This window comes from Tupaia chinensis, unplaced genomic scaffold, assembly GCF_000334495.1.
Source record: "Tupaia chinensis unplaced genomic scaffold, TupChi_1.0 Scaffold000238_1, whole genome shotgun sequence".
NCBI classification, from domain to species: Eukaryota; Metazoa; Chordata; class Mammalia; order Scandentia; family Tupaiidae; genus Tupaia; species Tupaia belangeri.
In genome coordinates this window covers 5,423,988-5,448,113 of record NW_006159716.1, presented here as the reverse complement: position 1 = coordinate 5,448,113, position 24,126 = coordinate 5,423,988, and the positions used below count along the sequence as shown (strand labels likewise).

Here is a 24,126-nt window from a genome sequence, read left to right as displayed (position 1 = left end):
CTGCCCCCCCATATTCCTCTCTCTTGATAGCCACAAAAGTTGAAGAAAAGGAGAGGTGACTACTAGAGAATCTACTGCATCCCTGTGTTAACAAATCCTCATATGTCCCCTCACCTCCTCAGACTATGGGAAAACCTCAGAGTTGCAAGAAGCATTGAAGCTGAAGCAGAAGGCTAGGGTAACATGGACCAGGAGTGGATGAGGGGCCTGGACCAAGACAGACTTTATTTTTTAGCTCTGATGAGAATCAGAGTCTCCCCAGGGTTTGAGAAAGACAGTAAACCAAGAAACTGGGAGTAGAGACAGGGCCAGGGTTGCTCTTGGGTGTGCGGCAGTTCTACACAAACAATTTGATAAAAAATGCACTAAACTCATGAGCCCAGGAGAGGGATAAAGTTTTGTCTGTGTAGATTTAGAATAATAGTGGAGAAGACGCATTTCCAGGCTTGCTTATTGTCTAATCAGTTCATGTAAAGATTGTGACCTGCAATGGACTCTGAGAGTCACTCAGATACTCATATCAGCCCCAGTCTGGTGGTCCAGATGCAAGCAGTGCTGTGAACAAAATGCTACACCAGCTAGCAGCAGTGACCTGCTGTCCTGGAACCAGGGACTGACCAAGAGACCCCAGGGCAATTCCAAAGGCCTGAGTCCTGGAGTACCGTGGGACATCTGGTTGACCCCATGCATGAGCTGGACAGCTCCCTGAAAGAGAAGGACATGTGGTTTCCATTGGGCCTGGTCTGGGATGGGGAAACCCCACAGCGATGACATTGTTGGCCATGGCTGGTCTCAGTCCCAGAGGGGACTTAAAAGTTTCTAACAAAGTACTTCAAAGAGCAGGTTCTCCTGAGGCAGGCATGGGGCTGAGGGCAGGAGACAGTGATAGAAAAGACAAACCCAAAAGATATTTCGGAGAAGAGATAACAATAGTATGCCACACCAGGGGCCAGTGGGGGATGAGGGCTGGCCCACAGAAAGGCTGCCTTCTTGAGACGAGGAGTTGAGTGAGCTGAGAGGGAGAAGTACAGAGCCAGACTGCGGTGTGCCCTTTGCTGTGAGTGCCCTCGTGTGAAACTGGCTCAGCCCTGCTGGCTGGTGTGGGCTATGGAAGCCCCAGATAAAACAGTTAACGCTAGAGAGGATTGTGCCCCCTTCCATGCCTTGAAAGAAGAATCCGGGCCTTTTCCAAAGCGAAACCTGTATTAATGGAAACACTACCCCACCCCCATCCCTCTCCATCTCACATGGACATTTTCGACCTCCACATCCACAGCCAACCTCTCCACATTTCCTGGCTGTTAAATTCCTGGCAGCCCCTGGACACAGGTCATGGAACACTCTGGTCTCTTATTCTCAAATGGCCCCAATCCTCATAAATCCCCTTTTTGCTATGCTTCACATCTCATGCCTCCTCACATCACCAAACACGTAAATCACCACTCAAGTTCCTCTCCAGACCCTTCCTCTGCTCACATTGTTATTCACCTTGACCAGGAGCTCAAGCCCATTCTATCCCACTCGATTCCTTCTTAAATCAGATTCTCTGGCTTATTTGTTTATAGTCCACTTTACTAATTTACTAATTAGAATGTAAGTTCCAAGAGAGCGGGCACTTTCTCTTAGTCCCTCCGGATACTCAGATTTATTACAATGAATGGCACATTGTTGTTAAAAGAATATCCTGATGAATGAACATTTTTATTTTTTTTTTGGAGAGGTTTTTGCTATAGGGTGCATGTGCTCACCAGAAAGACAGAGAGAGACAGAGAGACAGAAAGCGAGAAATCACCCCCCCCCCAGGGGGGGATGGCCACGCCACAATCCCTTCTCCTCCATTCTCCTCTCAGGATCTTGGACATGCACGCACACACGCCTGGCGTGAGCTTAAGCCACCGGGTCCAGGACTCAAACTGTGGTTGACTATGTGGGAGTCCAGCGACATAGCCATTCCACTAACTGCTGGTTCCATGAATGAACCATTTTTACACCTAAAAAATGACAGGGTCTATCTTTCTGCCTATATGAAAAACACACCTCTGGGACTAGCATATGGCATAATGGTTATGTCACTGGACTCTCACATAATCAACTGTGGTTTGAGTCCTGGACCTGGCAACTCAAAATTCACACTGGACATGTGTGTGTGTGTGTGTGTGTGTGTGCCTAAGATCTCAAGAGGAGAATGGAGAAGGGATTGCAGCGTTGCATCCTCCCTGAGGGGTGATTTCTTTTGACTTCTGTCTCTCTGGTGAGTACAAAAGCAAAAATTCTCTCTAAAAACAAAACAAAACAAAAACAAAACACACATCCACTTCCATAACGGGGGAAGAGAGAAAGGAGAGAGAGAGAGAGGGAGAGAGAGAGAGAGAGAGAGGCACTCCCAACAAGGTCTCCACACCATGATCCATCCCTAGCCCCAGTCAGCCAGGATCATGTGCATGCATGTGCCCAATGTGTACAGGGAGACTGTGGCACATGAACCTGGTACCTTTCCATGTGGCCTCAGCATCACAGAGTGTCATCGTTGTGCAACTGCACTTGGCCTTCATTACATTTAAAAAAATATTTCTATTTATTTATCATTTTTATCATTTCTAGGGTGTATTTCTATTTTGTTTTTGTTTTTGCCACAGGGCACGTGTGTTCACCAGAAAGAGACAGAGATAGAAAGAGGGAAAGGGAGAAATCGCTCCCCAGGGAGGATGGTCATGCTGCAATCCTTTCTCCTCCATTCTCCTCCTGGGATTATGGGCATGCATGCACATGTGCCTGCTGTGATTTTTAAGCTGCCGGGTCTGGAGCTGGAACTGTGTTTGGTCACGTGGGAGTCCAGTTTTTAATCACTACATCACCACCTACTTGCCTAGTCTTGTAATTTTTTATTGGATGACAGACATTGTGAAATTTATATTGTTGGATGCTGCAACAATGCAAGTTTTTTTTGTTTTGTATTCCCTTAAATTTTTTAAATAAAATTTTAAATTTATTTATGATAGAGCATGTAAGTGCATGAGAGAAAGAGAGAGAGAGAGAAGCATCCTCCAAAGGGCCTGGTCACATTGTGATCACCTTCTTTCAGTCTGCTAGCCTATCAGACCCTGGGCATGCATCCAAAGTGTTTCAGATTGACCAGTCTGGGCATTTGAACTCTGGAATCCATGAGGAATTTGACTTCTCTAGGCAGCACATAATGGAACCCCAGCCCTTTTAGCATATTTTTGAGCTTTATTTTGGTATTCAGTGAAGTTACTTGGAAACTTACCAGAAACAATTGGACAATTTCGAGATTTGCTTTTATTTACTTTTTTTAAAAAAATGTATTTCTTTCATGAGAGAGTACAAGTACGAGAGAGAAAGAGAGAGGGGGAGAGGGAGGCAAGTACCCTTACAGGGTCTTACCTCACTGCAGTCCCCTTCCTCTAGCTGTCCTAGTGTGTTTCTGGTTGATTTCACTGGGAATCCAAATCTGTGGTCAGCCATGTGGCTTCCAGCACTGCAGATGAGTAAGCTGCATCTGAGCCACCAAGGCTGGGCTGAGGCTTGCTTTGTAAGCTTCGTTAGGTGGGATCAGAGCAATCTCTCGCCTAGGGCTAATTTGGCCCCAATTCTGGGGCAATACCATTCTGAGTCTTCATTTAATGATCTCCATTTAATGACCCTTTTCTGAAATGGTTTCTCCATTCTAGCTGTTGGAAACATGAAGCATCCCCAGCCCTGTGTTATCTCTAGAACTTATTCTACCTGCTCCTCTCTGATGTTCCTTCTCCAGCTTTGGGTCATGTCTTCAGGTGTACATGTTGATCAGTAGTTAGCTGAAGACTCAAGAGTAACAGAAGACTTCCATAGCATGTTCTCCCTTTCTGTCTCTTTCTCTCTGAAGCTCTCTCATCTCTGGTCCTCTGCCTTGCAGATTTAGCCACCTTGGCTTTGGTAACTCCCAGATCCATTTCCTCAATTCAAGGAAGCCATCAGATGTCTCCCCCCATGCCACCCCCAGTTTTCCCTTCCTGAGCTGCAACCTGAAAACTCTGCAGTAAGTTGAAGTAATCATAGGGCTCACCTCATTTGTTTCCTGTTTCCTGGGGATCAATGTTCTGTATCACCTGTTCCCCAGTGTCTGAAAACCATCGCTTTATACATTTTCAGTCATTTAAAGGAGAGTAAGAGAGTAAGTCAGGTTCCTGTTGGTCCATCACTGGAGTGCCAGGGGCCGGCCCAACCACGCAAGCTCATTGCAAGGCTCTGCTTGGATCACTTTTGCTAACATCCCATTAGTCAAAGCAAATCACAGGGGCAAGCCCTAGTGTAAGGAGTAGGAAAGTATACTCTACCCCCGTGAGGCTGTGACAAAGCTTTGGATGTATAATTCTATTACAGGCATGAAGAATTAAAACTAGTTATGTAGTAGCAGCTCTATCTGCTTTATTTTCTTTCTTCCTTTTTAAATTTTGGTAGAGGGTATATGCGCTGCTAGGGAAGAGGAAGAGTGAGAAAGCACCTCCCACAAGGAATGGTAGTGCCACAATCCTTTCCCATCCATCTCCTTTCAGAATTTTGGGCACTTGCGCCCACATGCCCGGCATGTTTTTCAAGTAGCTGAGTACAGGACTCGAACTGCACTGTTGGGCATATGAGAACTAGCTGCTTTCACCACCACACAACCATCTGGCTCTCTGTCCACTTTCTAAAAATTTCTTTTTGCAAGATCCAAGCAAGCTGCATTCCAACCTCCCTCCCGACTCCACTTCCTGTCAAGCCATGGTAGAACTAGTCACATTCTAGCAGGTACTGGGCTGGAGTCAATGACCACGCTGCTTTCCGGAAGGCATTTTGGAAGGCTGCACATTTTGGCCAGGCATGAACTCAGGTACTTCTCATCATCCTTGGCTCCAATGAGCCCAGGTGGACTGCTAGGGAGCCTTTCGCCATTTCTCCCACTTGCAGAGGCCGCTGAACCATGGGAGGCTGCACTGGGGTCAGGCGGCGTTCACACAGAAGGCAGCGGAAGGCTCCCTCACTCGTTGGCGCACACGCCACCTGTGACGGGCTTAGCAGGACAGTGACGCCCCAGATTCCCCAGCTGTCTGTTGTCCTGTCTTCTTCATTTCCTCTCCTGCCTTAGCGATTGCTCTAGGAGGCTGGTTCACACCCTGTGAGGGGCCATACCACACATCTCTGTCAATAGGCCTTTGGAACAGGAGATAACGTCTCAGCGGGAAAGCTAACATCAATAGACTCTAACCAGCTCTGGAGGGCCAGGGCGCTCGGGTGTGCCAGGAACACCGGTGCTGGTTAACGAGGGACTCTGGCAAGTGCCGCACCATCTTCAGGACTCCTGAGAGGGAGGATGCGAGCACACGTAGGTGTGCCTGGGGGCTCTTGGCAAGCTTTCTAGAGTCAGGTTGTAAGGGCTGTCTTTGGTCCTCCCCTGGCTCTACAGACTTTGCTGAGGACTTACTATGTGCTATAGAATTGTGAGGGCCAGGAGTGGACCAGAGACATGGACGCCTGCCCTGAGGGCCTCAATCGTAGAGACAGAGGGAAGTCGGAGGAGCCACTTTTTAGCAGCACATCTGGGTTCTGCCTCTGCCACTTGGGAGTTGAAGGGCCGTTCACTGATTACCAAGGCTGTGCTGGGGACACAGAGGAGAGCAGGACAAACGGGTCCTGTTGTCATGGAGCTTTTAGTCTTGGGTGGGGTGAGGGTGTGGGGAGGGTTGCAGGTCATTAAAAAAATAAGCCAGTAAAGAAAGACAATGTGTCAGGTAGTGATGAGGAAAATAAAACAGTAGTGGGGTGATCGGGGCGAGCCCCAGAGGAGGGAGCATCTGCCACTAACCAGCCATAGCAGGAAGCCTAGTCTCCCCTCGGCTTGGTCTTCTAATCATACAGACCTGGGATTAGAGGAGCTTGGTGGGCCTGCCTCTCTCTGAAATGTAATGATTTTATTTTCTCCTGTGTGATCCTTTTACCCAGTCCTAAACAAGAAAAAAGGAAAAAGAAAAAACCCAAGCCAACGTTGTTATATTCTCTCTCTGCTGTCCCTCCAGCTGCAAGGTCCTATATTGTTAGGACAGAGATCACAGGAGCGGTGGGCAAGCACTTTATTCGGTTAACTTCCTTTTTAGGTGCTGTTCCCCTCCTGACCCAGTGCAGCTTGGCTCACCCCGACACAGGTGATTCCCCAAGGGCCTTCTAGCAGGGTTGTCGGTGTCACCAAGGGAGGCCAGAGTGTTGAGAGGGCTCACTGAGAGCCCTGGACAATGATGTTTTCCCCGTGGAAGCTGGTAGTTTTGACCCAAATCCTGCAGCACCCTGGGTGGCAGAGTGAAGGCTGGGAGGCCCGAGGTGCCCACATTGTCCCCTCTTGTATGCTCTGCAGAGTATGTGGGAATTGTCCTCTGTTCTCGGTGTTGCGACGTCCCTGGACTCTGCAGGGTAGACAGTTTCCTGGAGACGTGGATGGTGCTGGCTCTGGCTACAGGCCATCCAGACCATGAGGGTGATGGTGGAAGATTTGGTCTGGGAGACCAGGATTGGCCCTCAAGGTGCTCTGCATTCCAATGCCTCGCCAGTGGCTCAGATACCCTACCTGGCCTACTACAGTCATCGCTGGGCTTCTAAACCAGGGGACAGACCAGGAGAGTGGGTTGGCAAATAGCTAAAAATAACCGATTGTCACCCCAACCCCCACACTGCACCGCTGTGAGCATCCTCTGTCACTACATTAGGACGGTAGTACTTCCTGAGCCCAACGGCTTACCTAGCGAGACAGCACTACAGGGGTGAGCAAGGCCCTCAGCCTGCCCTAGCACCCTGGCATTTCCCAGACTTCCGGCAGCTCCAGAAACCACAGGAAGGATGTCACCATCAGCCCTGGCCCAGCCTCTCTGGCGGCCTCCAGGCATCGTCCTTACAGAAACACACCCCCCTCCATGGACGAATGGTCACTAGCTACTCCAGCAGCCCGTAGACCACTTCGGGAGCCAGAGCGCATGAGCAGTGGTGCCTTCATCTGTCTTCTTTTTTGCTGGCAGAATGGGCGGCTGAACTCTAGTTGAGATTCAGTTGCTTCCCAAACCTGAAAGGAGATAGGAGGACACCCTTAGTTAGGCTGCGAGCTCAGCACTGACTCGTCTCAGGATCAAGGGGGGAAGAGAAGGACTTACGGGTTTTGGGAAGGATATCTCGGCATCCTGCCTCCCTGGGGCTGCATTACCTCCTCCCCACCCCACGCACTGAAGGGAAGGGGGGAAGAGAAGGACTTACGGGTTTTGGGAAGTTTATCTCTGCATCCTGCCTCCCTGGGGCTGCATTTACCTCCTCCCCACCCCACGCTCTGAAGGGAGATGCCTTCTCTGCCCTTTGCCCAAGTTTCACCTCCCTGGACTGAAACCAACACTCATTTTCCAACCCTATGGTTTAGTCCTTGAAGAGATTCCCACCGTGTGTGTGTGTGTGTGTGTGTGTGTATGTGTGTGTGTGTGTGTTTTATCATTAAAGTTCATTTGTCATTATCACTATTTTTTTAAAACCAGAGACATAGAAAGAGAGGGAAAGTGAGAAAGCAAGCTGCGAAGGCCCGGGACTCTAATCTCAGTCGGCCATGTGGGAGTCCAGCACCTTAACTACCGTGCCACCTGCAGTCCCTCCCCCCCTTGCATTTAGCTCCAGATATTAATTATATTGGGGGACCACATGACCCCCATTCAATCACCTCCCATGACTGACCGTGGAGAAGGGGTCTCTGGATCGAGAACCAGGGCCCCTGCGTTCTAGCCAGGGTCTTACTGCTGGGCCCCCGACCTGTGGTGTGACTTCATGCAAATCATGTCAGCTCTCCAGCCCTCACAGTCCTCACTTCCAGATGGTCAGAGCAGAGGGAGCACTTGTGTAAAGCAAGGCACCACATAGTTCCTGCTTCTCAGAGTGTGCTCCGAGGACCAGCAGTGTCGGCATCCCCTGGGGGCTTGATAAATGCAGTCCTGGGCTCCCTCCTGAAATTATTAGATCAGAATTTGCATTTAATGGAACACTTGGATTCACCGGCACATTAAAGTATGAGAAGAGCTGGTATGAATGAGATGTGGTTAATTTGCTTAAAATTGGCTAATGTGGGACCAGCAGGTGGCATGATGGTTAAGTTGCTAGACTCCCACATGGCTAACTGCAGTTTGATTCCTGGATGTGGCAGCTTGCTTTCTTACTTCCTCTCTCTTTCTCTCTGTATCTCTTTCTGATGAGTGCATGTGCCCTACTGTAAAATTTAAAAAAAGAAAAAAAAAGTTTGACTAATGTAATAAGACAGAATGAATTTCTGAGATTCTGGGGGGAAGTGATACATAACATTTTAACACAACTGCAGGGGGCAGAGAGATGGAGGGGTCAGGCTGGTGTGGGAATGGGTGAGAAGGCAGTTGCAGTTGTCCCCTGGGCCACAGGGACCCAGCAGTGGGCCTGGTCTGCTGGATATCACTGTGGACGAATCGGTAATTCTTGGGAGATAGTTGGGGTCGGGGTGTGGGGAAGAGGCTACAACCAATTTAAGACTACGAGCCTTCAGATAAACTGTGTGCAAGACCCCCGTGGGCTTCACTGTTTAATTAAACACAGTCCTTATTCTAAGACATCCAGACCTGGGCTAGTCACACCCTAGAACGGGAAGGAAGGAGACAAGGCACGGTGGAGATTATGTAGGTGAGGTGTTCCAGCCACTCCAGACCTGGGGTGCCTGGCTCCATAGCACCCCATACCCCCTTGGGGATCCTTTAGAAGTCTTGATGCTCAGGCTGCGCCCCAGGACCCCTAAGTCAGGATGTTGTGGAGGGCCCAGGTGATTCTCAGGCACAGGCCTGGCTGAAACCCACCCCTTTAGTCCATCTAGCCCAAGGTTGGTGGGGCAGGAACTGAGGGCCCCTGGCTGTGTGGCTGCTGATCAGGTCCTGGGCCGATGTCTCCTCTGGCTCTCTGACCAGCACCCTGGCATCTGAGCCAGCTCACACCTCGGATGGTTCCCGACCTCCGGGAGATGTGCATGCAGTGATGGCTGGGGGTGGGTGGGAAGCCAGCCAGCAGGGCTGGGAGCTGCTGCACTCCGAGTCAGCGCCTCACATGCACAGCCTGGACACAGTGAAAGGCCTGTTTCCCCTCATTCACCTTCTGAGCCCTGGTTAAGTGACCAAGTTCTCAGCCTCTACTGGGATTTGATGACTGTGGATCCAGAACAGAGGACACAGAAATATCATTAAAACAAAACAAAGCACAGTGCGCGGCGTGGCCGGCTCTCACTGTGAACGTCTTCCCTGCTCACATTCCCAGGTGCTTGGACGTTCACGAGTGAGCCTTATGGACAGGTTCTCAGGAGAGGCTCACGGCCTGGGTGTGGGTGGGGTCTCTACATGCCAGACTCTGAGAGGGAGGTGTGCATGCAGTGATGGCTGGGGGGGGGTGGGAAGCCAGCCAGCAGGGCTGGGAGCTGCTGCACTCCGAGTCAGCGCCTCACATGCACAGCCTGGACACAGTGAAAGGCCTGTTTCCCCTCATTCACCTTCTGAGCCCTGGTTAAGTGACCAAGTTCTCAGCCTCTACTGGGATTTGCAGAAAGACAGAGAGAAACAGAGGACACAGAAATATCATTAAAACAAAACAAAGCACAGTGCGCGGCGTGGCCGGCTCTCACTGTGAACGTCTTCCCTGCTCACATTCCCAGGTGCTTGGACGTTCACGAGTGACCCTTATGGACAGGTTCTCAGGAGAGGCTCACGGCCTGGGTGTGGGTGGGGTCTCTACATGCCAGACTCTGAGAGGGAGGCTCAGGGAGGTGACCTGCCCAAAGCACAGAGGTGGCTCTTGAATTAGGTCTCTTCCCTCCCAGTTCCAGGTTCTTCCTTTCCCTGGAGGGCTCTCTGATCACATGAACTGGACATTTCTCCTGAGCGGAGCTGCGTGAGGGAGAAGTGGGGGTCTGAGACCCTCCAACAGGGCTCTCCCTGGAACCCCCTGGAAAGCCAGACTGATAGTTATGGGGTGGGAGGGGGGCGTGCACGCCATATCCCCAAACTCAGGAATTAAGGAAGATTAAAAAGAAAAAGTCCTTCAGAAAGGTGAGGGCCTTATTTTCTCAGATGTAAAAACCATCCCTGGCACCTGCAAACAGCAGCTTTGACTCCACGGGTGACTAATGCCCCTGCAGGGGATATCGACCTGTCCACACATGCCCCTGGCGGGGATTTAAAGGTTCCACCGCTCGTGTGTGAATCCTAAATCAAGGCGATTCATCCTGGTCCTCGGTGAAGTCTACCAGCCTGCGAGGCTTATGTTAAATCACCCTCTCTGGACTTCTGCTCCTGGGCTGACGGTCCCAAATTCCCATAATGAGCGCTCCTGAAGAGGCTGCCACGGCCCTGGATTAAGGGCAGAGAGCCCTGGGCAGGGGGAGGGAAGTGTTTGCTTTGGCTGAGAAGGGGCCCGGGCCCCAGCCCGTGTTTGCCTGGCGCAGTGGCCTGATAAGTGGGCCGCGGATAAAGTGCTGCGTAGTGGGACAGGGCCATCTGCTGTGTGTCCGACGCAGTCATGCCTGCTGGCCCTTCAGCCCTGACCTGGCAGGAGAGGGACTCTTGGTCAGCCTGGACTTGGCTTCCTTCTGCAGCCCCGGGGTCAGTAAGAAACAGACTTAGTTTCCTTCCTTTAGGAATTTAAGTCGAACTCTGGAACTTTGGTTTTGATGAATTACTTCCAGGCTGCTATTTGGAGGACAAAGCTCCCCAGCTGTGGTGCGGTGGAGGCTGTGGTCACTCCCCTGCTGTCATGCTGGCCCTTTTCCTGAGGCCAACTCCCACAGCAGAGTGGGCTCGTCCTGGCAGCTGAAACTTCTCAAGACAGCGTGGCTCACTGGAGGGAACGCAGAAAACCTGGGCTACTCTGGCGGTTACTCATTAGCTATGTGACCTTGGGCAAGTTATTCAACCTCTGTGTGCCTCCGTTTCTCCATCTGTCAAAAGGGGAGATAATAGTCTTGATTCTGGGGACCAGCAGTTGGCGTAATGGCTATGTTGCTGGACTGCCATGTAGGTGACTGTAGTTTGAGTCCCGGACCTGGTGGCTTAAACTCACGCCGGGCGCGTGTGCGTGCATGCCCAAGATCCTGAGAGGAGAATAGAGGAGAAGGGATTGTGGCGTGGCCATCCCACCTGGGGGATGATTTCTTACTTTCTGTCTCTACGTCTCTCTCTGTCTTTCTGGCAAGTGCACATGCCCTACAGCAAGAACCTCTAAAAAAAAAATAGTCTTGATTCTGTATGCCATTCAGAAGTGTTGAGAACATCAATTGAAATAATATAGATTAAAAAATTTATAAATGGTAACTTGCCCCACACTTTTTTTTTTTTTTTAATTTGCCTTGTGCTTGCTGAAGAGATTGAGAGAGAAAAAGAGAGGGAAAGTGAGAAAGCATCCCACATCTGGGATGGTCATACCACAATCTCATCTCTCCCCTTCCCTCCCCTTCCTTCCCCTCCCCTTCGCTTCCTCCTTTCCCTTCTCTTCACCTCCCTTCTCTCAGAATTTTGGGCACCCATGCACATGCGCCTACAGTGCTTTTCAAGCCTCTGGGTTTGGGACTTGAATTGTGCAGTCGACCATGCAGCATCCAGCTCACATAACACTAGGCCACGGGCTGATCCACCACACAAGTCTTAATAAAAATGTCCCATCCTTTAGTCCAGCTCTCTGTATTGCCTGGGGGCAGTGCTAGCAGAATAAGGTCATTCTGACATAGACCTTGGGGTCTGGCCTCTTCTCTTCCAAAAGAGTCATATAACAACTCTCCTACACGTACAAAGGCTTAGTGAACGTAACTTACAAACATTGCTTACTTGTAGGCTTCTTGAGGGAAGGAGTGGTTTCTATGAAAGCGGGGGGATATCCTGGCTCCAGCCGCAGAGCCCTTCCTGACTTTCTGTTCTGGACGTTCCCCCTTTCATGTTCTCAAGGAAGTGTCTCCCATGGTCTGGTCTCTACCACATCATCAATCTCTCTCCACTGAAACTTCCCTTTCAGTATATAAATAAGTCTTAATAGTATCCACTTAATAAGCTGTTTTTTTCTTTGCTCATGATATATATATGCGTGTGTGAGAGAGAGGTTGGGGAGGGAGAGAAGCACCCGCCACAGGGTCTGGTCACACTGTGATCTCTTTCCTGCTATCCTCCGGCCTGTTGGATCCTTGGCACTTACGTCTGATGTGTTCCAGACTGACCAGCCAAGGGATTTGAACCTTGGTCAGCATGTGGGATCTGCCTTCTCTCTCTCTCTCTTTCTTTTCTTTTCTCTTCTCTTTTTTTAAAAGAGGTTTTTGCTTTGGGGCATGTGCATTCTCCAGAGAGAGACAGAGATGGTGAGAGGGAAAGGGAGCAATCACCCCCAGGGGGATGGTCACATCTCAATCCCTTCTCCTCCATTCTCCCCTCCTGGGATCTTGGGCACACACGCATATGCACCTGGTGTGATTTTTAAGCTACTGGATCTGGGACTTGAACTGTTGTTGATGCAACTGCTACGCCATCTTCTGGTCCCAATCTGGCTTCTTTTGAGCAGCGCATTACCACTGCCACGAAGCTGACCCAATGGCACCCACTTAAACAAGCACCAACCTCCTCTTGTGCCCCCTGCTTCCCTGTGGCTCAGACCCATTTCTCTGCTCCTCTCTGCAACTACCCTCCAATCTCCCGTTCTTCCCTTAGCCACTCTCAGTCTCCTGCCAAAAAGGGCAAAATGGCCAGTGGCCAATATTCCATCCTTTCTCACTCAGCCTTTCAGTAGCACTGGGCTCTACGAACCACCTCTCCTCAAAACACATTCTCTTCCAGACCTGCCTGTCAGCTTCCTCTAGACGTTGCAGTCCTTGGGGATCAGTCCTGAAGGCTCAGTACAACTGTATCTATATTCCTCTTTAAAAACAAACAAACAAACAAAAACTTATTTAATTTTGTTATTATAGTTTACTTTTCAATTGGATATGAGAGAGAGAGAAAGGGAACATGAGAAAATAAGCTGTCAGGTCAGGGACTTGAACCATGGTTGGTCATGTGGGAGTCCAGTGCCTTAACACCACTCCACCTGCCGGCCCTGCAGCTATACTCTTTAGGGGAGGTTTTACTCAGGCCCCTCGCTTTGGGATCATCTGGATATGATGATTTCTATGCCTCTGCTCCTAGCCTAGACCTTCCACTCAGCCCGACGCATGCTCAGTGGTCTTGGACATACCTGAAACATCTATTGGGCTACCAGGGACCCCCTACTCCCCAGCTCCTTCCCTCTGACATCACCTCTCCCTGCCTCCCTTTCAGTAGATAGTGCCACCACCCTCTCAGCTGCTCAGATCAAAACCCACTAAAGACAGTGTGGGAGGAGGGTGGGCAATGGGGGTGGTGGTGGGAGAGATGGAGGGAATCAAGGGAAAAGAAAAGCTGAACATTTATTGGCCACAAACATGTGTGTATGGTAATATCTGTGAGTGGACTAATAAGCAATGTATTTATGCTGAGAAAATTCATTTTGTCTGCTGTTAAGATGTATAGCAATTACATCTAAAAAATTTTTTTAAATGAAGGAAAGGAAAACAAACAAACAAAAACAGTAAAACACAGCTTGGAAGGGGCCCTTCCCCTTGCGTTTCACGTCGATCTACTGGTATGTCCAGGCCATGCCCACTCCCTGCCTGCACCTTCGCCATAGCCTGATAACTGGTCTGCTCTGGGCTGCTACAGTTTACATTAGGTACGACAGGCAGACTGAGCTTTCTAAACCATCAGCCAGACCAGATCACTCCCATGGCTAACATTCTTCAGTGATTCCACTACACCTGGAATAAAACCCAAATCCTTTGCCTTTGCTCACGAGGTGTGTGACCTGGCTTCTGCTCTCCCACTCTCTGGCCTCCAGACACTTTAGCCTTCTTCTCTTCTTGCCCAAGGAAAGCTCCTTCCTCTTCTCTTTCTGTTCTCTCTGCTTGGACTGGCTGACTGCTCCTGGGATGTCTCATGGCTGCTCCGGTGTCACTACCTCACCAGCCTAGAGTCCTTCCCTACCTCCCCAGCTAAGAGCAGCCTTCCTAGCTGTTGCCTGCAACATAACCCATTAGCTATTCTAGCTATGTTGTTAGCCCCTCTGTGATCTTCTTCACTTCAAAAAAAATTTAAAAAAATTTTATTTGCCGTCCCCTCAGGAGAGGGATGAAGAGAGAAAGTGAGAAATGACCCCCCAGAGGAATGGCTGTGCCCCAGTCTCTTCTCCTTCATTCTCCTCTTGTGATTTTTTTCTTCTTTTTTTTTATAGAATTATTTTATTTAATTGTATTCGTTGTCATTATTTTATTTTATTTTTAAAAATTGACCAGAGAGAGACACAGAGAGAGGGCAAGTGAGAAAGCAAGCCACCAGGTCCAGGATGTGAACCGTGGTCAGCTATGTGGGAATCCAGCTGCCTCAACCACCATGCCACCTGCTGGCCCCTCCTCTTGGGATTTTGAGCACACATGCGCATGTGCCCGGTGTGAGTTTTAATCCACTGGACTTGAACCGAGGTCAATCACATGAGAGTCCGGTGCCTTAACCACCAAGTCACCGGCTGGCCCTCCTATTTCCCTTTTGAAATGACAGTCTGCATTGTCTGTCTTCTCCCTCCCTCTAGAATGCCAGTTTCTCCAGGACTTGACTCTGTCTTGTTCACTGCTGTAGCTCCAGCACTAACAGCGACGCCTGGCACACTGAAGGTGCCGATAAATACGGTGTTTGTTGACTGACTGGCTGCTCATTCTGTTCAATTTCCGATACACGTATTAGAATATCTGGGGTATTGATGAGGCCTTGGAGATCAATGATTTAATTTTCTTTCTTTTTCATTTCAATTTTAGACAAGGAAACTGAGGATGAGAGAAGGTCACGAGGTCACCACCACCCTGGACCAGGGCTAGACTGTCTTGGATCTCAGAAACCTGATGACGGGGCTATTTCTAGTAGTGCTGCTGGTGAACAAAGAACAGGGGGCAGGCTACCAGCCAGGTCCCTGCTTGCCACTGGTGAGGATGACCAGGCAAGGCCGTCCTTCGGCTGTGGCGCTCCATGCACGCACAAACCTCCCGTGTGAACCGCACACAGTTGGTCAGGAAGCTGAGCGTCGGCCCCTCAGGGCAGGGTTCGTTATCACACAACAGAGTGCCGGAGGCCGCCTTTCTGACTCGTGAAGGCAACGCTAAGCCTGTTGAGTAGCTGCTGGGCCACTGGGATGAGGCTAAGACTAAACGTAGGCTGGGTGGGGGGCCCAGGGCTCATCCCTGTGGGCGTCTGGGGATGGAAGGCCTGTCCACGACAGACAGATGGGCAGCTGCCACGAGAAAGGGGAGCAGGCCAGTGACGAAGGCCAAGAAGGGCCTTCTCCTTCTCTTCCTGTTGTCTGTCACGCCACACATAGTCCTCTGACTTACAGTGTCCTCGGGCAGGCCTTCAAGTGGTGTTTACATCCACAGCTTATTGGCCAGAACCATGCTCCAACAGGAGGGGGTGGTTCTAGCCAGGGACTCAACAGGTTACGAGACCATCACTCAGCCCCTTCCTATTTGTGAGAGGAGAGCTGCCTCTGGTCAGAGCCAAAGTGGCTGAAGATCTGGAGGAGGCGAGAGAGCTCTGCCGAGCAGGGCAGGAGTGTCCAGGTACCCACCCACGCGGGCCCGTCCTGGTGTTTCTGATGCTGCCCTTGTGACCTCCAGGAGGACACAGAGGCTGAGGGCACATGTCCGGTGACCAGAAAGCCTGTCTGGTGGCTTCAGACATTTGTAGGGAGCTTCCTACTCCCTTCTGTCCTCACTGCTTACTCCATCCTCTCCTCACCTCCCCCAGGTGGGTGAGCAGAGTGGGTGACCTGGGGCTCTGGAGGGCCACCGAGCGAGGTGCACTCACATTTCTTCTGCAAGACGTTCTGTCTGGCCTTGATGAACGCCAGGATGTCGGAGTCCGTCTGGCTGTCCCCAGTGAGAGGGATGGATGACATCGGGCTCTCGGGAATGCTGGGGACGACACATATCATAGTTTAGGAGTAGACTTGGCATTTACCTTTCCAAAGTGCTTGTCCATTTCTGGTGACAAATCTCACCCAAGACGTGGGCCTCCCTTCGGCTCCTCCTCACTCCCTCCCACCTCCTCCGTACAGCAGCCATCCCTGTCCTGTATCGTGTCAGTCAGCTCATGCTACACCCTGGCTTAAGCCCAGCAGTAGCTTCTCATCACTTTTGGAATCAAAGTCAAACTCCAGTCCATCTGACCCCAGTGTGCTAAACTCCAGCCTCCTTGGCCATCTTCTGTCTATTACTTGAACATGCCAAGCTTCTTCCAGCCTCAGGGCCTTTGGCCGTTCCTTCTCCCTGGACTGCTCTCCCCTAGACCTTTACGCGGCTCTCTCACTACTATCCCCCCAACTTAACCTGAACTGACAGCCCCGTTTCACCCGGGGCCTGTCTCCTTCAGCACCTACGTAGACGTCATATCCTCTAGGCATCACTTCAGTGTCTCCCCAGCCCTCTTTGTGGGGTCGCTATTTGCCCCCCGAGACAGAGATGATTATTCCCCTTAAAAAGATGACCCTAGGGCCAGCCAGTGGCCTGGTGGTTAAGGCATCTAGACCTCACATGTTCAACTGTGTGACTGAACTTGTTTAAGTTCTAGACCCAGTGGCTTGAGAAACATCAGGCACACAGGTAGGCATGCCTAGAATCCTGAAAGGAGAGAGACGTGGAGGAGGAAGGGCTGCAGCATGAACAAACTCTGGAGGGGTGCTTTCTCCTCTCCCTCTCTCTGTCTCTCTCTGGCAAGCACACATGCCCTCTAGGGAAAAATAACAAAAATCAAAAACCCTATTTAACTGAGTAAGTTGCAGTGACTGAAAGAAACGTATTTCTCAGCCTCCTTTGCAGCGATGGGTAGGTAGTCAAGAGACCCTGTTGAGGTTGGTGAAACTTAGAAGCAGCAGTGTTGTATGTGATTTCCAGGAAATCTCCTTAAAAAGGGAGGCAGGAATGTGCTGTCTCCTGACTCTTTCTCTACCCAGCGTCTGCATATAGCACCTGAATTGCAGATGGAGTCAGGATGGTTCTGTCTGGCTCCCTCACCTCCTACCCTATCCATGTTTGAAGGCCACAGGGTAAATAGCTTATGCTATTAGTTGTACTGTGCTTGCACAGTTGTTATGTAATTATGATCTTGCTGTTCTAGCCACTGAATGGAAAATACATGTGGGTATGTGGCAGTCTGGTTTTGGCAATGAGTCAGTATTATCTGCAGCCACTTTAAGGAAAAGGGGGCCCCTGGTCATCTAGCCCTGCCTGCATAGCCCTGCCCCATGCTGTTCAGGCCTGCTCTGTCCTGCTAGTGCTGCCCTGCTCTGCTTGGCCTTGGTTCAGGCTGGTGAGCCCTGATGGCCTTAGCTCGGCTCGGCTCAGCTCAGCTCAGCTCTGTGCGTGAGCTCCAGAGGGAGGAAGCCACTCTGTGAGTGTTCTCCATGCACGTTACGAGCTGCAAGAGGGAGGAAGTGGTCATAGTGCAGCTATGTACGGGCTCTGTGAGCCTACGAAGAGCTCTGTGAGCTCCCCCTACACTCAGCCAGTAAACAACATGACATCAGTGCCTCGTGTCTTTTTCTAATTCCCTGTGTCTCTGTTCAACTTATGCTTGGGGGGAGAAAAGGACCTTGCTAAACAGCATCCCTCTTCAGAAGCCTCAGAGCGACAACCATTCATCCTCACACCTGTCCCTCCACACAGCAAGCCACAGGGCTCACTTCCTCAGAAGGCAGAGAGGACTGTGTGCAACAGAGCCTTGCTCATTATTGCAAGCACTTTTTTTTTTTCTTTCGACTGGTCAGTTTTTTGTGCAGCTGGCATTGTCACTGCCGCTCAGCCAGAAGCACGAGGGCAGGGCTGTTGCAGAGGCTGCACTGGAGCCCTGCAGTCTACCTGAGGCTCCGGGTAGGTGGTAGATCAGCCTTGGGCAGCTTTGGGGAAAAAGTCTGCCAGGGGAAGCGGGTCAGTGGGCAGTCTAGTCAGGGGGTGCGATAGCTGCCCGGCTTATCAGTTGTGTTCATCCCCACCTCTGACTGCCCTGGGCTGGATCTTCTGTCCTTTGATGGCCCTTGGGACATCTATTCACAGTAGATGGGAGCATCTCAGCTTCTCCAGGGCTCTGGTGACCCTGGGAGGAAATACCTTAGTTCTGAGAGTCACTGTGTGTGAAAGATTCTAGAGAACTCCCCAGGGACCAGGGCTGGCCTCTCTCCTGGACAAGGAGCTCCTTGGGTTGTGGGGGGCAGTGGACTGGCAATGTAGGCCCACCCTGCCCTCTGCAGAGGCTGTCTCAGGCACCTGAGGGAGAAGAAGACCACAGACCTGTCTTCCAGGTGGGCCCTGGTGCTGCTCTGTTCCTGGCGGTGTGGGCTGGGGCAAGGTGAAGGCAGGATTTTCCTGTAGTTTACGTCACTGCAAAAAACAAACCGACAAAAGCAAACGGTACAGGGGAGGCTGATAGAAAAGAAATGTAGGGCTTACGTTTAGGGACTGAATGTGTCTTTCCAGAATTCCTATGTGGAAGCCCTCATCTGCAGTGCGATGGTCACTGGAGGGCGCATTCGGGAGGTGACTAGGATTGGACGTGGTCATGAGGCAGAGCCATCCTCGAGGAACTGATGGCCTTATATGGAGACGAGACACCCGAGTGCGCATGCTCACTCTCATTCTCGCTCATCCTCTCTCTCGCCATGTGAAGACACAGCGAGGAGGAGGTGTCTGCCAGCCAGGAAGGGAGCCCTCCCCAGAAACAGAATCTGCTGTGCTGAAGACAGAGTATTTGTGCTCCTGAAGTTCCTATATTGAAACCCAATCCTCAACACAATGGTTTTTGGAGATGGAGACTTTGGGAGATGATTAGGTTATGAGAGCAGGGTCTTCAAAAATGGTATCAGCACTCTTATAAGACAAGCACTAGAGGGTCAGTCCTGTAGCTGGGTGGTCGAGAGAGCCAGAGCCCACCTGGCTGACCACAGTTCAAGTCCCACCCTAGAGGCTTAACAAATAAACCAGGTATATGTGTATGTGTGCCCAAAGTCCTGATGGGGAGGACAAATGGAGAAGGCATTGCGGTGTGACCATGCCCCACTGAGAGTGCTTTCTCTGTGCCCTCTCTTTCTGTCTTTCTCAGGTGAGCACACAGTCACTCTGGTAATTTTTGAAAAATGAAAAAGAGATATTAGAGAGCACCTTCTTCCATGTGAAGATGCAGCAAGGGGATGGCCATCTTTGAACCAGGAAGAAGGCCCTCACCAGACACCAAATATGCCAGCACTTTGATCTTGGACTTCCCAGCCTCTAGAACCAGGAGAAACAGGAATAACCGTTTGTTGTTTGAGTTATTCAGTCTGTGGTATGTTGCTTTAGCAGCCAGGGAAAACTAAGATAAGAGCCAAGAATCCTGTTATGGATGGCTTATACATTAACTTTTTTTTTTCAGAGAAAGATTTTTGCTATAGGGCATGTGTCAGAGATCGACAGAAAGCAAGAAATCACCCCCCCCCCCCAGGGGGGATGAACACACTGCAATCCCTCTCCTTCATTCTCCTCTCAGGATTTTGGGCATGCACACACACATGCCTGGTGTGATTTTCAAGTCACTGGGTCCAGGACTTGAACCATGGCTGGCCATGTGGGAGTCCAATGATGTAACCATTATGCCATTTACTGGTCCCATACTTTAATTTGTATTGTTGGAGCATTGCATGTGGTGGCTGTGGAAGTTGAACAACAAACAAACCGTCACTTATAGACACCATCTACATGCCAGCCCCTATGAAGTTGCTCTATAAAAATCACACCATTTAATCCTCTCAATAGCCTAAGAGGTAGATGTCATTATCCCCATTTTTATGGATGAGAAAACTAAACAGACATTCTACAGTTACAGACTTTTTTTTGCTATAGGGTGTGTGCGCTCACCAGAAAGAAAGAGAGAAACCGAGACAGAAATCAAGAAATCACCCCAGAGGGGGATGGCCACACCACAATCCCTTCTCCTCCATTCTCCTCTCTCCCTTCTCCTCCATTCTCCTCTCAGATCTTGGGCATGCACACACATGTGCCCGGCGTGAGTTTAAGCCACTGGATCCGGGTCAAACTGCGGTCAACTACATGGGAGTCCAGCGACAGCCATTACAGCAACGGCTGGTTCTGTGTTACAGAGATTCTAAAAGTTACCTGGTATGTGGCAGAATCTGAGCTGACCGCAACTCCATGAGGCATTAGAAGCTGTGCTCCCAGCCACAGTACTTTTACACTGGGCTCCTCTGGCTTCCCAAGGAAGTGCACTCAGCTTACACCAGCCACGTGGACTGGCCGTGGCTGTCCCAGTGGACCAGCTCTGAGCACAGATGCACTTGTGCCCATTTCAATCAGCTGCCTGATGCATGCACCCCGCCGTGGGCTCCTGGCTGCAGCCAGTGGAACCGGCAGTGCCTCCTGGGAGCTGGTGGGATGCCTGTTTACTCCATGTCTCTGGCGACAGGGTCCCTCCTCTCAGTTGTGCGGTAAGGACTCAGTGATGGGCTCCTCTTTCTTGCTGTGGGTTGGTCCTCCCTAGGGAAAGGACCAGAGCTGGGAGAGGCCTAGGAAGTCACCAGGTCAGAACCTGCTTTTGCCTTTGGCTGAGAGGCAGATAGGGTTACAGAGAGGTGAGCTGGCTTTGCCGAGTCTGCATGCTCAGGCTAAGGTGCTCCACAGGCCTGCCACCTGTTTGTCCCGCCATGAGTTCGACCTCATCCTCAGCTCATTTCTGCCTTCAGCTAGCAGCTGGGCCTCTTACCCTGGGCCTGCCTCCACCGGTTCAGGACTGTGAGGCGAAAAAACTGGAGAGGAAATCATATCCAGGACCCTTTCTCCCCTTCAGCCCACAATGCCCTTTTCCTAGCTGTCCAGAGACTCTCCAGGATGCCCTTGGGAAAGCAGAGGACCTCTGGGCTGGGTCTGAAGAAGGTTGCTGAAGGACCAGAGGCAGCCACTAGAGGGCAGGCTCTGCACGTTTTACTTTGGAGACCAGCGGCCAATTCTCAGGGCCCAGCTGAGTGGCTCCTGATGTAGACTTGGGGAAGGGAAGGAAAAGGGCCTTGGTCCTGCAGGTGCCTTGATCACAGTGTGTCAAGGTCAATTTGGAAGCTGGAGCAGGTCTGTAAGGCCAAGTCAATGGCACACAAATGGCTCAGTAGTTCACTATTTTCCCAGCAGAACCTTTTCTCAGATTCCAGGGAGAATTCACAGGTGCTAAACTCTGGAGGGTTGGGAGTGGGTGGAAGAGGAGAATAAATGGGTGGGGCCAGCACAGAAGGGGACCACCACATGGTGGCATGTGGGGACATCCAGCAGCCTCTGCTGAGCCCAGGTGCTCAGCCAGTTCATGCAGAAAGACTGCAACGTGAAGTCCTGGCTTCCCCCGAGCTGAGGGGGAACTGCTCCAGTGTCCCCAGACATCAGAGCTCAGTTTCAGAAACCCTCAGGACCATGCCACAGGTGACCCTGGCTTTTCTCCTGACCAACCCGGCTTTGATACGGAATTCATTTTCCATGTTGACATCCTGTCTGGAGATAACCATCAGAGGGAATTATCTTTCTTAATAAGGATTAATAAGCATTATCAGTGACAATGAGGCCTCCTGGGTTGTCAATCAGAGTTTTAGTGTGATTGGCGGGGAGGGCCTGAGCATCCCTGGAGAAGTGACTGAATCAGGTTTCTTTCAGAACCAGACGAGCAGAGGACTGGCCCCCCTGACCTGAGGTGATTCCTTCGAGAGTGGCCGCTCCGGAACTGAGCTGGAACATCTGGCTAGGCTGTTGCTCACCCAGCAGCTTTAAATGAAATGTTCATCTGCTCCTAGGATGGTAGCGTTACAGGGACCTGGTGTGTCTTGTAGAGGAGGTGAGGAAATTTCAAAGGGGGGGTTGGTATGTCCAGGGCATGCTGCTTAGAAGAGTCATTCCTCAGATTCACATGACACTCCCTTTGAGCAAGTCAAAACTGAGGGGACTCCTCCTCCGGGGAGGTGGCCAGTGATGACCTGACACACATCTTTGGAGCCCAAGGTTCTCACTGTGGAGTAAAGGATCTCTTGGCAAGCACAGTCAGAGATCACCTTAAATTGGAAGACCTAAGGACTGCCCAGGAGTGCCCAAGGCCAGGCCAGGCCCTACTACTCAAACCCAGTGGGAGCTAGGGTGGAGCACAGTTAGGGTGGTCGACTTCCCCGGGAGCTCCCAAGAGGCCTTGATGGTGACAGGTTCTTATGTCTAGCCTGTGGCAGACACTCAGCAATGCTGGCAGCAGAACGACAGAGGGATGAGCAGTGCAGGTGGGAGCCTGGGCCGACAGGGAGCACAGCAGAGAGGAAGGAACACAGGGTGGGGGGCAAAGGCGGCAGAGCGAGACAGTGAAAGGAAAGACCGGGAAAAGATCGGAAGTGAAGGAGGAAAGCAGAGAGAGGAAAGGAGGCGGGAGAGGGCAGGGCAGTGGAGGGAGGTGGGAAGGAGGAAGACCAGCCACCGAACGTGGAGTCTGGAGGTCTGGGCTGCATTTGCCGCTCTTTACGCTATGAACCACAGAGGTCAAAACCTTACTCCCTTTCTGGGACTCAGTTTCCACATTTGTAAAATGAGGGGTTGAATTTGGGGTTTTTCAACGGAAATGGTGAAAGCCAATACTGGGAAGTCTTGGTGTTCTAGTTCTTAGAAGGTTGGTCTCCCATGGAGGCCAATTTATACTTTTTTTTGTCTGTTTGTTTGGAGCGAGTTTTGCTATAGGGTGTGTGTGCTCAATGGAGAGATAGAGAAAGATGAAGAGAGAGAGAAAAAGTGAGAAATTAGCCCCCCCCCCGGGGGGGGATGGCCACACTGCAATCCTTACTCCTCCATTCTCCTCAGTATTTTGGAAATGCATGCACACATGCCTGGTGTGAGTTTCAAGCTGCCAGGTCCGGGACTTGAACTACGATCAACCATGTGGGAGTCCTGCACCCTAACCACTACACCACTTGCTAGCCCTCATTTATGCTCTTTTTGTTGAAAAAAAAATTCATCAGTTTCTTTTGAGATGAAAAGAGAAAAAGAGAGATGGGACCAGCAGATGTCATAATGGTTATGTTGTTGGACTCCCACATGGCTGACTATGGTTTGAGTCCTGGACCCAGCAGCTTATAACTCATGCCCCAAATCCCAAGAGAATGGAGGAGAAGGGATTATGGCATGGCTATCCTCCCTCAAGGGTGATATCTCGCTTTATGTCTCTCTCTGTGTCTCTGGCAAGCACATGCTCCCTATAGCAAAAATCTCTCTTAAAAAGAGAGAATCTCTCTAGATTCTCAACAGGGTCTTTATGCTATGATCCACTGCCCCTCTCCTGCTCCCATTTTCAGATAGGGGGATCTGGGATATGAACCCAGGGCCTTTCTCGTGTGACTCCAGTTGCATCCCCTTTATACCACTGTCTGGCTCTAGTTTTGTTCTTTGAGAATCCTGACTCCTTGGGAAAATCCAACTGTGGACACACCGAAAGAGCTGAGGCCCCAAGCAGATGAGCCTGGGACTGGGGAGAGTATAAAGTGCGCGCGTGTGTGAGTATTATGGAATACGGGCTGGCAAATGCCACGTCCTTCCAGACACACATCCTTGAAGGGCAGTCACTGATGGTAAACAAAACTGATGTGACGAATAAGAGTAGTGGCAAGACTCTGATGGGCCTGGGTTCAAATCCTGATCCTCCCACTTATTAGCAAGTTATTTACTCTCTCTGAACCTGAGTTTCCTCACTGTAAAATGGGGGACAATGACAGCATTTAGGTTGTTCATTTGTCCGGCTCCTGGCCCATAATGAGTGGGTACTTTAAGAATAGAAAGCCATGCGGTCTCCTTGGAGAATTTCAGAACACCAGCGCTGAGCCTCCACTGCTGGCTTCACGAAGAATGAGATGCTGTGGTGGCCGGGGCAGCTTTGTGGGTTCCTCACCACTGGCACCCCCAAGCAGGGGGTTGGTGATTTCTTTGGCATAGGC

The 24,126-nt window shown here is 50.7% G+C and overlaps 1 protein-coding gene across 2 annotated transcripts in view; it reads right to left on the bottom strand.

Annotated features, from left to right (window-relative positions):
- Window positions 1-6,093: 6,093 nt before the first annotated feature.
- The window catches only part of KIF6 (kinesin family member 6), a 485,408-nt gene continuing 467,375 nt past the window's right edge, over window positions 6,094-24,126 (bottom strand). For both annotated transcript variants that reach the window (XM_006148609.2, XM_006148610.2), the window contains 3 exons: window positions 18,434-18,523; window positions 15,957-16,063; window positions 6,094-7,084 (listed from right to left, as the gene is read on the bottom strand). In XM_006148609.2, the coding sequence (XP_006148671.1) occupies window positions 7,068-7,084; window positions 15,957-16,063; window positions 18,434-18,523 (214 nt within the window). In that variant the 3' untranslated portion in view covers window positions 6,094-7,067. The remainder of the gene's footprint in view (window positions 7,085-15,956; window positions 16,064-18,433; window positions 18,524-24,126) is intronic.